General features: G+C 44.2%; 1 protein-coding gene across 1 annotated transcript in view; it reads left to right on the plus strand.

Annotated features, from left to right (window-relative positions):
- The window catches only part of CCDC141 (coiled-coil domain containing 141), a 676030-nt gene that overhangs the window by 436298 nt on the left and 227515 nt on the right, over positions 1–12217 (plus strand). The window contains exon 14 of the mRNA XM_069616100.1: positions 3375–3500. Coding sequence (XP_069472201.1) covers positions 3375–3500 — 126 coding nt within the window. The remainder of the gene's footprint in view (positions 1–3374; positions 3501–12217) is intronic.

The following is a 12217-nucleotide window of genomic DNA, read 5'->3' on the forward strand; positions in this document are numbered from 1 at the left end:
GCCATGATGTTTGGAGTACCCATCCGAGGAAGTTTGCCCCAACACCACTCCTGGAAGCCTCCACAGGTAGACCTGGAAGAGTTAGAAAACAGAAGACGCAAACATTATGCCAAAGAAGACGAAGTCAGGAGAGCCGCACCCAGTGAGCTCCAGATAGGAGACACAGTATTGGTGAAAAACAGGACCCACAAGGGAAAGATGTCCCTACCCTACGAGTCAGCACCGTGGACAATATCCCACCGAGAACATGGCCTTGCCTGGGCCATCCAAGGACAAGAGACAGTGACCAGAAATGTCTCACACTTCCAAAAAGTCCTGCCAGCTTTGTTGGAAGAAGGGAACACAGAAGCCAGCCCCACAAGAGCTGAGGCCTCAAAGGAAGACAGCCCCAGCTTAAAGGAAAGGCCAGGTGATAACTCGAGACGGAAGGGTCAAGACCAACAAGAAGAAGAGAGGAACACCGCCACACCCCCAAATCCCCACAGAGGCCGAGGAGAACACTACTCACTCCGGAAGTGATTAGTGCCGTCCACCAGACTGCAAGGATACGTACTGAACGGCATCTACATGCGCAGAGGAGGCTGAACAACTAAATAAGACCCACTAGACTGTCTGAGACAACTTCATCTCCACAGCCCCCACGGGCGACGTGTGTTAATTGTATGTTGTTCAAATATTTGGTTTGTTTATCCAAAGTTGAAGAGGGATGTGATATCCATGTGACCCTTTTCACGTGGACGAGTAAATAAATGGGAGGCGGAGCGCGCCAAGAGGTCAGTAGTTCCTGCTCTGGACCGTGATGGAGCCGTCTCTGTGAGTCCTTTGGCATGCGCACACTTACCGACCTCTGCTTACTTGCTTATAAATTAGCTCTGGGTAAATTACCAAGTAACTTCCCTCTCTCGTCAAGTTTGCCCGTTATCGGTGAGTTTAACACTGCATTTTGTCCGACATTAGTGTCTTGGAGCCTAAACAGGCTAAAAAAGCATGTATATGCTCAGCCAGGGATCCCTGTTAGCTGATTTACCCAGGAAAAAATTGGTCATCTTATTTTTAGCGGCAGGAACAATAATTTCAAATTTAATGTTTTTACGAATCCATATGGCCAGGTGCTTTGACCTGCGGAGGTTGTATGTATGTTTTCGCGCCTTGAAACACTTGTGTATAGGCGCGTTATAAATGCCATCTCATATCATATATGCAAAGGAAGCGGCTTGAAAGGGTTTACAAATGACTTGCCACTCTCCGAGGGGCGCACTCCATCAGCCTCTGCACCAGCAGAATCCTTGGGCATAGCACTCAGCCATCTCGGACTGCTCCAGAGTCCCACACTACCGGAAGATTGCCCGACAACAATGGGCTTTGTGACTCGGCACGCAAAGTTCGTCAATGCCATGCTGCTGAAGCAACACTTCAGTGCCATATCACCTTTTGATAAGATGCCTAGAGGTTCAAAGGGCAAGCCCCAAAGTCACTGCAGTACTCTTGGAAGCTGTAGTCTCCATACCAAGCATTTCAAATAGTCCAATTACAGGTAAATAAAATGCTGATCAGCGATGTATCGCCTTTTGAAAAGGTGCTTAGCGCTTCAAAGGTAGGGTGACCGGCGTCCTGGTTTTCCTGGGACAGTGCAGGGATATCACCCTCCATCCCGGGATCCCAGGAGTGTTTTCATTTTAGAAACCCTGTCCCGGGTTTGCATGGTTGGGTGGCTACGGTCCCGTTTTTTTACCGGGACCTGATTTCGAAATCCTGAAATCGGGTCCCGGCGCGACTCTTCCTGCGTGAATGGTGGCGTGAAATGCTTTTTTTTTTCCCACACCCCCATTTCCTCCCACTTCTCCTCCCTGGCACTCTCCTCCAGAGGAGTGTGCTTGTGAGCAGACCCATTCCACGCCCATCGCAACAGGTCAGTGACATAGAAGTAGGACTACAGTTGTATTTGTATTTACTTTGGTCCTACTTCTATGTTTATGGCCTTTTCCGTTATTTTATTTTTTAATCTGGTCACCCTATTGGAAGCTGTAGTCTCCACAGCAAGTATTTCAGATACTCCAATTACAGGTAAGTAAAGTGTTGCTTCAGGTCTGTATCACCTTTTGAAAAGGTGCCTAGCAGTTGAAATGGCAAGGCCGCAGTTACCGCAGCACTCTTGGAAGCTGTAGTCTCCACGCCAAGTCTTTCGTATACTCCAATTATAGGTAAGTAAAGCGCCGCTTCAGCGCTGTATTGCCTTTTGAAAAGGGGCCTAGCAGTTCAAAGGGCAAGCCCCACAGTCAGTGCAGCAATCTTTCAAGCTGTAGTCTCCACCCCAGATATTTCAGATACTCCAATTCAGGTACGTAAAGCACTGCTTCAGGGCTGTATCACCTTTTTAAAAAGCTGCCTAGGCTCACAGGCTGTGGGTCGCTCCTCATGTCGCAGCCCCCTCCTATATGTACTTCTATGCCAATAATGTTGGCTTTGCAGCGAATGTCTTCGTGTACCAGGCTTTAGTAAAACAATATGCCTTCACAAATATTGCAATGATTCTGTGAATTATAAGAACTGATGATCACATTACCAAAACCAGCATATTTTCCCTAGTGCGCCATGTATTCTACTTCACTGGAGATGGACTTAGGATTCTTGCATAGACATCAGGCCTGCCTGAATGTGAAACCTCCACGAAGCACGGCAGTGACTAACCACCTGACCTCACAAGCAAGACAAGCTGATCGATCAAATCCACATGGAGCATCATTACAGAAACCGTGGTGTTAGTATTGCTGGTCGTGAATATTTACTGCAAGAAGTGCAATACAGTGCACTACAGAAAGGTGAAACAGACTCCCATGGAGGTAAAACTTACTCCCAGGGATAAAATTGCCACCACTGGTCCATGCATTACCACTGGTAATAAAAGCATTACCGCCAGTGCTAAATTCACTAATACCAGCATTTCTTTAATTCCATCATGCGGCTGATAGCAAAAACACTAATACCACCAGCGGTATTGCCCCGGGGTTCTGGTAATCACAGTGCAGTGGTCATTTCATGCCTGCAGGATCTTTCTGTAATAGTGCCATGCTCTCACCACAACACCAGCAGCTTTGTGCATAATTTGTAAGGAGCTTTTGTGTGCAGTCATTATGGACAGTGACAGGTAATGGTAGGGCCAGCGCATTGTTGCAGCTGATTCTGAGATGCCTGTGGGAGCAAACGAGAAGCATCCCAGTGACTTTATTAACAAGATACGTTCCTATCACCAAACAGCTGAACCCAGCAGTACTTCGTGTTATTTTATCTGTGAGAATAATAATAATTCTTGTAAACAGTCAATGCACATTGGGAGGCATCATGATTTATTCAAATGTTTTTTTTGTTTCATTTAGACTACACAAAGCTTGAAAAACCTCGAGGAAGATCTTATGCCTGTGCCGACTGACAGCACCGGATGCAATGCTCAACCTCTTCCAGATTTACAAGGCAAATGCAACAAAATGAAACCACAGTTTCAGGTGAGAAAAGCAGAATGTATGCAAACTGTTTGTGCTTAGGATTTCGCCTGGTGGTTTTGATGAATACTAAGCAATTCATTCCAATAGTTTGTGTATAACTGTGCATCAGCCCCGTCTCCTCCTATATAATATTTGCTTTGCATTTAGAGCTCCACTGCTATTATAGTTGGAATCAGATTGATATGTAAATGGAAAGCTCATCTTTTATGCCACAGAGAGCTAAGGCGTGATTTAGTGCTCCCTTAGTAAGCTAGACCCCAAAGAACAAGCTATTCCTTTGCTCTCGATTATATCAGTTATTGACGTGTTCACAAAACTACATTAAGTGTCACTAAATAACGAAGTAATCTGTGGCTCTCCGTATGTTTTGTAAACATGTGCGTGACAGGACAGATGTCAGAAAACAATAGAGAACTGTCAGGATGGAGATTGGAGTAGGTGGGATTTCAGAGAAGTGCGGAAGGAGGAGTATGAGGTGATGGAGCGGAGAGGCAGACAGTTCCAGTGGAGTGGAGCAAGAAGCTGGAAGGAACGGAAACGAGATGGTGCACAAGGCGCGGGTGGAACAGTAAGTAGGAAGTGATCAGCAGAACGGAGCAAGCGAGATGAAGAGTAGAATGAGAGAAGGGAGGAAATGTAGGGTGGGGCAAGACCATAGAGAGATTTGAAGATAAGACAGAGGAAGTTGTATTTCAGATGAGAGTGAAAGGAGAGCCAGCCCAGGGTGGAGAGTGAAGAACAGATAGAATCATCAAGAGAGAGAAGACAGAGAGAACAGATGGCAGAATGGTAGATGGATTTAAGGAGGGCTAGATGTGAGGAAGGGAGGCCGTAGAGGAGAGCTGAGGAGTAGAAAAGTCAGGAGAAGATTAAAGAAGATATTAGGAGTTTACTTATATAGTGCAACATCCATCCAGAGGCATCTTGGCCTAACTCATGGGTCTAGATTAGCTCATATTGTAGCTTGCCTTAAAATGCTACCTTACGAACACAAGAAATACCACATATTTAGCATAACATAACCTAACATATCATGATAACTCACAAAGCATCATACACGCAGCCATACGTGGACCTCTGGCACCCACACTGGAGTTGCGTGCTGGAGAAGATGCTAGCAAATGACTCAAAGAGTCAGTAAGGTGGCCTTACTGACACGTTGTGGTTGTTGGAAGTGGCCTTCCACCAGGTACAAGGGGGGCAGCTTGACACAGCAGCTGAACAGTCACCGACGTTACTGACGCATAGACGTTCTTTCCTCTTTCTCTGTTTCCATCCCGTGGTGAGTGTGTGCAGTGGGCAAGGAGTGGAGTCGAGCCCCTGCGGGGTGCAGAATGGATGGGAACAGGCTGTGGTCCGGGGAGCAGGAGGTGACACTGGTGTTAAGATGGCAGTGAGTGCGGTAAGAGGCTGTGGCAACGGTGATCGTATTGGAGCGTGAGACCGGATACAGAGTGCTACAGGAGTAGGTAACTCTGTCCCGTGAGGCGTCCAAGTGGTGACCTCTTGTGATCATGAAGCAAGGAGGCACCGCTGTTGGTTTTGCTGCTTTGCATTATTTTTCATCCTTCCTTCCTCCTCAATTCACCCAATTTCTCCTCTATCTGCCCACATCTCGCCAGAATACCTTTGTAGCTGTGATATAGTACCTTATATTGTGCCAGTGAAGTGCAGTTACTGCTGTGACCTCTGGTGTGACTGTGTCTCTTGTATGGCAACTAGAAGGTGCAAGAATCTCATGCAAGAGGAGTACAAGGTGCTTGAACTGCGGGTTCCTCTTTCGATCTCTATTAGCGGTACGCTGCCCTTCTGAGGAAGAGGAAGGGTGGTCTCAAAAGCTGTGAAGTATCAGTGAGGTGCAGTTACTGCTGTTTCTGCATCTTTAGTGGCTAAGGAGACATCTTTACTCACTGGGCTAAGGCCTATATAAATCTTCTCTCATGGCTGCGTATGAAGTCCGTAGCAAGCATAATGCTTTGAAAGCTGCCCCTACTCCAACCACGGTCACAACGTCAGTGGTGTTGAATGACTCTACTCCGTGCCCTGCACAGTTATCCAGAAGTACATCTTGGTTTGCTATCCGGAAGGAGCTCCTCCAAATAAAATAACAAGCTCCTTCTATAGGCCTCAAGCAGTGAAGCATAGTGTTCAGGTGGCAGAGTAAGAAGTCAATAACATGGGGGCAGAAATAATGACTGATGACATCACTTTATGGGACAATCATCCACTGCCCATTGGGACAGACTTGCAGCCCATAATGGGCTTAGTTTCAACTCTCCCTTGTATAATGATGATCATGACTCTTCTGTAGTTCAACCCTACCAGGTTCGGACCCTGCTGCCTCAAGAAAGAGAGATGTCTTCTGGCTCGTCTGCGTGGAGAGAAGTTTCCAGCTTCACTACGAATCAAATCCCTCTCAGGAATGATTCTAATTCATCAAACATAGAAACAAATCTTGCCCTGTCTATTCAAAATGAAGCTTCCTGGAAAGTTTTATTGCTGCAAAGAAGACTGATCACTCGTTGTCATCAAAGTCAGTGGGGGTCATTACGAGTGCGGCGGTAAGGGGTTAACGGGACCGGTAAGGATGCCGTTGCTGTTAACCCCTTACCGCCGCATTACAAGGTCCCTTAACGGGTCCCACTAAGGGCGACTGGTTTTACCAGCCGTCCTTTGCGGGAGCCGCTAAGGGACCAGGGAGCTAATAACGGGCCCGTTATTAGCTCCCTCCCCATTCCCATTGAGCCCTATGGGGGCTTGAATGGGGATGGGTATTTTGAATGGGGACTTACTGGGTCCTCCAAGGTTGGAATGACCCGGTAAGTCCCCATTCAAGGAACCCGGACACGAGTTTGGAGGCAGCCATGGTGCTAATAGCAGCATGGCTACCTCCAAACTCGTAATGACCCCCGATGTGTCCTAGCACCTCCACAGCGAATACGTTGGGCTGTTCTCCCCTGTGTCAGCACTCTGTCTGTATTTCTCGAATAAGAATGCAGCGTGTTTCTACTGCATGTTTCATCTGTGGTAGGTGGTGTGCATTTGTCCAAGCTCCATGAGATACCAGTGGAGGACCAAAACAATATCCCTTCATGAAAATGACTTGGTAAAAAAAAAAACTACTGCTGCTTTTAATAAAGAGGTGAAAGGTATGTCTTCTGCTATATCCAAATTGGCAAAGAAGGCCAAACATTTGAAATGTCCTAAATGTAAAGGGAACTGTGGTTCACGCAAGTTCCTGAGAAAACAGATTCCAACTCTCATTATCGCAGGGGGGCCTCTGATGAAGGGACCCAGCGTAATGCTGGGCAAGATATGACCGGCTCCGCGGAGCTCCATGAAAAATCTAAAAGAAAACCTTGCTCTAAAGCCAAAAACCAGGCAAATACATGATCCGCACTGGGCACTATAATCCCTTTGTTTGCAAGATAAAAAGATTCGGACTTTGGTTCAAGTGGAAGCTGTGAGAGTTTCTTAAATGTGGTGGACGACCTTCAGGACACCCAGGACGTGGTAGTACATTAAATAAACTTCAAACTGGGACTGAAGTAGGAATTATCGTGCAAAGAAGAGGTCCACCTGCTACTTAATCATATGACAGAAGTTCTAAATCGCAAAAGTTTTAGCAAGATGACTAAATCCTCTAGTACTTTAACCTCTACTTAACTTTAACAAGATAATCCTATGCCTGAGTGCATTTCTCAGAGAGGGGATGTTAGAGAAGAGGTCCAAGACGTGAGCTCTGTTAAGAGTAACCTCTTGACCTGATCTTAAAATCTGTACCACCCTCACTATGTCATAAGTTCCATTCTGATCTAGTGGCGTATAGTCACAGTGGTGCAGATTAGAAGGTGTTTTTTCTTCCCCTGATTGTCTATTCTGGCACTGGCTGTAAACTTGCCCTTGTTTTTCAACATGAGACGTCTTGTGCACCATTAGCGGTTTAGATAATATAGCAGCCATATTCAAACCCTCTGTCAACATTAAGGATGCATCGTCATCATCAAGCCTGGTAGATCACTATCTATACCCAGGCTTCACGATATATAGTCGCCCCGAAATGACACAGTCACTTTGAACTTATAAAAAAGAAGTGTGTAGCCTTCTGTGCATAATTAAAGAAGATCAATAGAACGTTTGGGAAGTTCTTCCTGGTGCTGCTAATTAACTATTACACCACCAAAGTATTGCAGGCCTTATTATATGATGTTGACCTATCACTCTTTGAAGCTCCGGATTGGCAAATTCTTGAGGACCTAGTCTGGTGGTGTGTTTTATCACTTCCTAAGTGTGTTTCCGTCTCTATTATTCAACAAGAGCTTGACCTTCTATCCATTACATCATAGCTGGAGCGGAAAACATTATCCTTGCATAGAAATATTAGGTTGCCATCTCCCAACTCCCTATTTGCTAAATTAAATATGTTAATGAAAGCCAACACCTCTCAATGTTTCTCTAATTGGATAACTTCATGTGATCTGTTGCTTCAAGACTTGGATCAATCGAGGGGTTCTTTGGATTTATGCTCACAAAAAATAAAAAAGGAACTCTGGGAGTGGAACTGGTTTAGCACCAGGGAGATCAATATGAGATATGCTTTGTCTTATGAAAGTTCTTTGATTCTGAAACCCTTGGCGGTATGTGAGCCATATATTAAAAAAATGTCCATGTCCAAAATGGTGGAACAAATTCCTAAGGTTTCGAATGTACTTGATGTCTACTGAGGAGGTTCTGGTGGGTCACATGAGGGGATTGAGCAAATTAAAAGACTGTGCAGATTTTGTAAAATGGAGCTATCTATCGAAACATTGAAGCATTTGTTAATGATTTGCCTTCAATGTTTTCTATCAGGCATAAGTATTTTAACAGCTTTCTATTTGATTTTAGGCTTTGTGGGGCTTATGAATTTTGGAATGAAATGCTGGTAGGCAAACGTATTCCTTTCATTCTGGCAGCTATAAGATGTATTGACAAAATGTTGATATAAGTTTCCCCATTTAGCTTAATTATTGCGTGCTTCTTGTATTGGATTTGTAAGAGAAATGAAATGAAATGATTCAACATTTGTAAGTAACATTTTTTGTTTATCTTCTGATCTTTTATTTTTTTATCTTTCTATCAATTGTGTAAGGTTTTCATGTACAAACCATGAACACAATAAAAAATAAGACTCCAAGAATGCCGAGCAACCCCAGGGCCGCTATTTAACAAAATAACATGCAGATAGTAGGGAATCATAGTTCAAGCAAAACCTTTGTATACTCATTGAAAACACCCAGGGACACCATACTGGAAATTGGTATAAAAGTAGCACGGCCTGGGATTCAAACTAGCAGAAGAAGTAACCCATTTAGAGAAGAACCAAGCAATTTGTATAATTAAGCCTTAGTAAAACAACCTCAATAGACCTCGGTAAAGTCGTTTTCTCCTCTACCTTATGAAAGGAAAATACATTTGATGCAAACATGATATGGTCTGTATGTTATTCTCAGAATATTGTTTAATATTGTATATATATTGATTTTAATGTGGTAAGTTTAAAAGGTTATTTTAGAATTTTAGTATCGTTAATGTTTTTTAAAGAACAAAAGAGGAATTTTTTGATTGTTCAATTGAATAGAAATATATTGTTGTTTTCTTGTTTTTCTTGTTTGTTTTATTTTGTTTCTTTATAACCTGTGCTTAAAGTTTTAAATGATTAAAGTAATTGCACAATAAAATAATAATAATAATAATAATTAAGCCCCCTAAAAAGGGCGAGGCCCTAAGAATTTGACACAAACTGGGCTGCTAACCTGAGGGCTGACGAGGCTGAGTGTGAGATCCTTTGAGAGAGCATGAGGGGAAGCAAGAAGGGAAGGGGAGCAGAAGGTTACAACGTTATGGAAGGCTGTATCCAAGGCCCGAGCAATGCCTAGATTCAGGAATGAAGCTGGCCAAGAGCCTGCTAAGGTCTTTAGCCCAGCCACTGGCAAATACCAGACGCAGAGGATTAAAAGAAAAAGCCAAGTGCCTACTGAGGTCTATATCTCAGATTGAGGAAAGTCCAGATTCGGAAAAGGAGAGGGGACAATCCAGACCCTGTAAAGTGCTACATCTCAGTTGTTGCCCATGCCCAAGGCCAGAAGTAGGAGAGAGGCTCCAAAGCCAGTGGGAGACTATCTTCCTGAGGTTGGTAAGGGGCACAGAGTAGAGGAAGACCAGAATTACGTCCTATAGCTGTAAGTCACACTCTTGGGCCATGGTCTTTTCGAATGAGCCTTAAAAACATAGCCTGGCACAATCCCTAAGCAAGAGAGAAGTGAAGAGCGAGTTGGGATCCTGGGGGCACCCCCGCCCCACCAAGTTCATGACAAGACAGAAGGCCAGAAAAAACTGCAACCACCCATTCTATTTCAGACGAATCCAAAATGCACCAATGATCGACAAATACACAGAGAGGTACCCTCTCAGTCAGCCATACAGACCAAGTGTGGTACAAATCTGTCCATGTGTGGGAGAAGAGCCGGGGACCGTGGTCAGAGACACCTATATGGACATCCTGGATTAAGCACCATGAAGCCATGTTACTGACATCATTAGAGACAGCACAACATAGCAGCGATAGACATGAAGCACACGTGCAGTCCGTACTGCACCACACAAACACTGGAATCCATGAAGAACTTGAGCGCATAGTTCTATAGTTAGAGGACATATAGATACTGTCATTGCTTTATTATTTTGTCATTATCCAAATGCAGTAAGGCAAGCTTGCTGATGCTTAAAGCCAATTGTCGCATGCACATACAGGAGCGCATATGGAACCTATCAAACCATGTATAGCTAGCCCGTAGAGAATGTAGTATAGCATGGACAATGTAAAAACCGCATTCTAAGGTTTAGGAAAATTACAACAGGCCTCAAATCCCTGAGCAGGAGACAAACAGAGCTGACTAAGGCTGGACAGAGAGCAAGACGCGTGAGACAAGGCCCAGAGCCAAGGTCAAGAGATATGAAGACATTCCAATACCCAGACGACAAAGGGGGGAGCTGCAAGGAAACAGAATAAATCCTCATAATTAGGAGCTGCAGAGCTTGATTTTGTGGTCTCTAGACACGTGGTACAGCCGAATGAAACAATGAACAGTCTTCCACGGTGGAAAAGAGCAGCCAGATGCTGATTGCAATAAGTGCTGCTACAGTGAGGAGCATATTCTCATAAGGCAATGGTGGTGTACACAAGTTACAATACAGACATGTGATTGTTCACATTACCTTGAAGAGGTACACAGTGAGCTGTGAACTCGTTTGAGTCCCAGGCCTGGGGGGCTCAGCTCTAGCCAATCACAGTTTAGTATCCCAGCGGTGGATGGTGACAGACAGGAACCAATGGTAAGCCCACTACTCTGCTTCAGTGTAATTAATAGTGAATTGAGGTTGGGACAGGCCAGCCACCTGACATGCAAGAGCCAGTAGAATAACGCATATGGGTGACCATATAGTTTATTAGACTCCCGCTGGCCAATCCCTCACACCGATAGGTTTTTGGAGAAAGGCCCAAGTAATGACAGCGTAATTATGTAACTTTGTATTAAAACTGGCCTGTGAGCAAGGAGACAGCGTGATTTACTAGAATCTTCCTGTGTTCTCTTATTGATCCATGTTGGTTTTATTTATAATAAACCGCAGTTTGAACTTGCCGTTGACTGAGTCCTCTGTGTATACTGGGGGAGGGAGTTGGGCTCTCCAAGTCCGCAGACTTCCAGCATTGCTCTGGCATACCTGGGAGTTTGTCCGAACAGAAGACATATTTGATGTAAGGAGAGAGTCAGTGGTATCATCAACCTTAAGCAAGGGGGAAGACATATTTTCTTTTAAGATAGTGTCGTAGGAATAATCAAATCTAAAAGTAAGTCGGTTAGGAAATGCTTGCTGATAGGAGAGCACACATGGTAACATCATCATCATTTTGCCAAGAAGAGTGACACATGGGTAGAGGCTGATAATATCTGGGTCTGACCCATCTTCCAAGTAAAGGGGGAGAAGTACATGCCGGTAGGTGTAGTAAATATTTGTGCAGGGCCCTACATAACTGAGACTTTGAAAGCCAACAACTGAGCTGGATGCCATGTCCCTGAGTTTGTAAATCTGATCGAAGAAGCAAGCTTAACCCTACAGCTCTGTGTCTATGCATTAGATTAAGGAACCCCGAAAGGACAGTGCTCCCGCAGTTAGGCTTTTTCACCATTTGAGTAACCTTCATCCTGACGCCTTTAATAAAGTTATCCTTCCTGAGTAGTGTTCCAACCACCCAACCATCCAGTTAATAAAGAGTGCTGAACTTTATTTCTAACTCGTGTTCTGTTGATCCTAGTTCCTATATGTCTCTCACCACATGTTAGAAATGTCTTGCGTAATGTTCCTATCATCACATGATAGCCCCACTGGTAGACCATCATTGTTCATTAATATTACCTCTAAAATGGCACATTAAGTACAAAATCAGATCTATGCATTTCCCAATATCTAGATATGATACCCCTACTAAAATACTATTCATCAATTCATTTATAATGGAGAGTGCACTATGCTTTTTGACCTATAGTGTGCATTCTGAAGAATGTGCGCATACAACACATTGCTCAATTTCCTCAGTGCTCAAATTGTTCCTCATTGCCAATTCCAATCAAGGCCCATTCAGAACACACAAAGTGACTCTTTCCATAATGATCATA

Source organism: Ambystoma mexicanum, chromosome 9 (assembly GCF_040938575.1).
Source record: "Ambystoma mexicanum isolate Mex_15411 chromosome 9, UKY_AmexF1_1, whole genome shotgun sequence".
Classification (NCBI taxonomy): Eukaryota; Metazoa; Chordata; class Amphibia; order Caudata; family Ambystomatidae; genus Ambystoma; species Ambystoma mexicanum.